Here is a 2,257-nt window from a genome sequence, read left to right on the forward strand (position 1 = left end):
ATAAAAGGCGTTATATATAAATGCTCAAATAATAATAATTAATAATATATATGTATATGTAAGTATACATATATTATATCTAATAGTTGAAATGTGTTACAATAAGTAGACATTCAACTTAACCGTTTTAATTCATTTAGCGAATCACAAGTATAAGCAGTTGCGATACCAAAGACATACTTGGTACGTTTTCGATTCCTGCCGACAAATTAAAAGCACTTCAGATTATTAAGAGGTTAATAACGTGTAAAAATATTTTTAAAACATCTGATTATTTTTTTTATACTTCATTTTGTTTTCATTTTATTAATAGCTAAAAAAATTTCAAATATATTTTCTTCTAATTTATTTGGTATTTATTTCAAATCTGTACTTATTTTTTTTTGTAAATTGATTTTTTTATTAATTTAAACGTCTTACACAAACTTACAAATTTTGGGAACAATTTGCAGCTAACGTTTCATCTCAGTTTTCAACATTTTATCACGTTAGACGACAGTGTTCAAATCTGACTGAACAAACTGTTTTAACCATAATATTGTTCGGTATATATCCAAGCATCACCACCACGCACTGGCGTGCTGTGTGCTTCCTTCTTCCCTTTCAGTAACTCTCAAAGGATAAGGCCCGAGAAAGATGTAGAAGATTTTAACCAGCGTAATGCATACAAAAAATTAACTCTCAACACCCCATTGTTTCTCTATTTGCTATTTCTATCTCATAATTACACAAATTTTACAATTGATTGACAAAATAGGTATTTGTTTTGTTTGGCTTCATTTGCTTCACAATCTGCTGTTTCTAACATTAATACCTTTTACTATCTTTCCTCATTGCTACGTTTTGCGCATATAACCATAACCATTAACAAAAAATCAAAAATGTTTTTCTCTATGAATGATGATAGTAGAACTATCCTACCCATTTAATTTTTGTTAAAGCTGTTTATATCAAGGCTAGCACTGCAACGATTGGTTGTTAGTTGTAGTAGTTGTAGTAATTATTATTTCAATAATAATGATGATGATAATAAAAACGTTGAAGGCTTCTATTAAAACCTATAATCCTACCAATAATTCTATGAATTTAGAGCGATAACGATGAATGCAAAAAAAACTAATTGATGATAAATTCAAGGTCGAGAACAGTTAATTTTATTTGAAAAAGCTTGTCTAAATATTTCTAATAGCCACGATTGTACAACTGAGTGAATAAATAATAAGATATTCAATTTATTAGTGTAACGTTCTACTTTTTTAAAATACGTTTTACTTTTTAAATTGTAGAAACATATACGACATGATGAAGCCTAGGTCGCAAGAAATCATTCTCGACTGCTTCTTCCAACCTGACCATAAAAGTAGAGCTGAAGAGATATTAAATATTGTTAGATAAACATATTTGTTTCCTATTCACACAACAGTAACACTAATAATTATATTTCTTAGATCAAAGTGACAACAAAAGATCTGCTGCCCGCCGGTGGTCATGCAATCAGCTCTCCGTTTGGATCCGTGTTAAACCAGTCAGCTCCTTTGAATCCTACCCTCTATTCTTCTATATATATGGACTGCTACAACAGACCACTAGTGAGGCTCAGATACATATTGTTTTATAAAATGAAAAACTAATTTGGAACTAATAAACTTTCAGGAGCAGGAAAGGTGTTGCATTCCTTATTTAGGAATTTCTGTTGGCAGTAAACCGCCTCATTACACCGATCCATGCTGTTCCCAGGGCAAAATTAGTCATAGTTCACGCAAGAATGAAGTCAATTGTTGTCCGGCTGCTGAATGTCCTGCAAAGAGACCTCTGTACTGCCACTATCCATCGGGCGCCGCTCCTCTTGGTCATCACCATCCCATGGAGAGAATTGGATTCGATGAAAGTTTGACTAAAAATAAATTAAATTGTTGAATTGTGAAGTTTTTGATAAGAAACTTGGGACGAATTATTTTTGAAATTTGTTTTTCAAACGAAACATCTTTTTTGTAAATTGTGAATATCATTAATGTCATTACTGTGAAACTAATTATATTTTTCTATATGCTTAACGAACTGGCTCATTGAAAAATAAATGATGTAGAAAACAAAATGCGTTACATAATTGGAATGTACCGATTTAATGATCATTCATAAACCGTAGACATTTTTGTATCATTGTTTGTTTGCTGTTTCATCTGGACTTTTTTCGAAAGTCGGTTAGTTAATATGCTACTCACGTTAGTGCTTTTTAAGCTTATGTCACTTACTGTAC

General features: G+C 31.1%; 1 protein-coding gene across 1 annotated transcript; it reads left to right on the forward strand.

Annotated features, from left to right (window-relative positions):
• Positions 1-1,299: 1,299 nt before the first annotated feature.
• Positions 1,300-1,917, forward strand: HELRODRAFT_171692 (hypothetical protein; the record flags this gene model as incomplete). Its single annotated transcript, XM_009018389.1, has 3 exons — positions 1,300-1,386; positions 1,449-1,589; positions 1,654-1,917. 3 exons carry the CDS (start codon positions 1,300-1,302, stop codon positions 1,915-1,917), a joined length of 492 nt encoding a protein of 163 aa, XP_009016637.1.
• Positions 1,918-2,257: the final 340 nt, after the last annotated feature.

The sequence above is a fragment of the Helobdella robusta genome (genome assembly GCF_000326865.2).
Source record: "Helobdella robusta unplaced genomic scaffold HELROscaffold_21, whole genome shotgun sequence".
NCBI lineage: Eukaryota > Metazoa > Annelida > Clitellata > Rhynchobdellida > Glossiphoniidae > Helobdella > Helobdella robusta.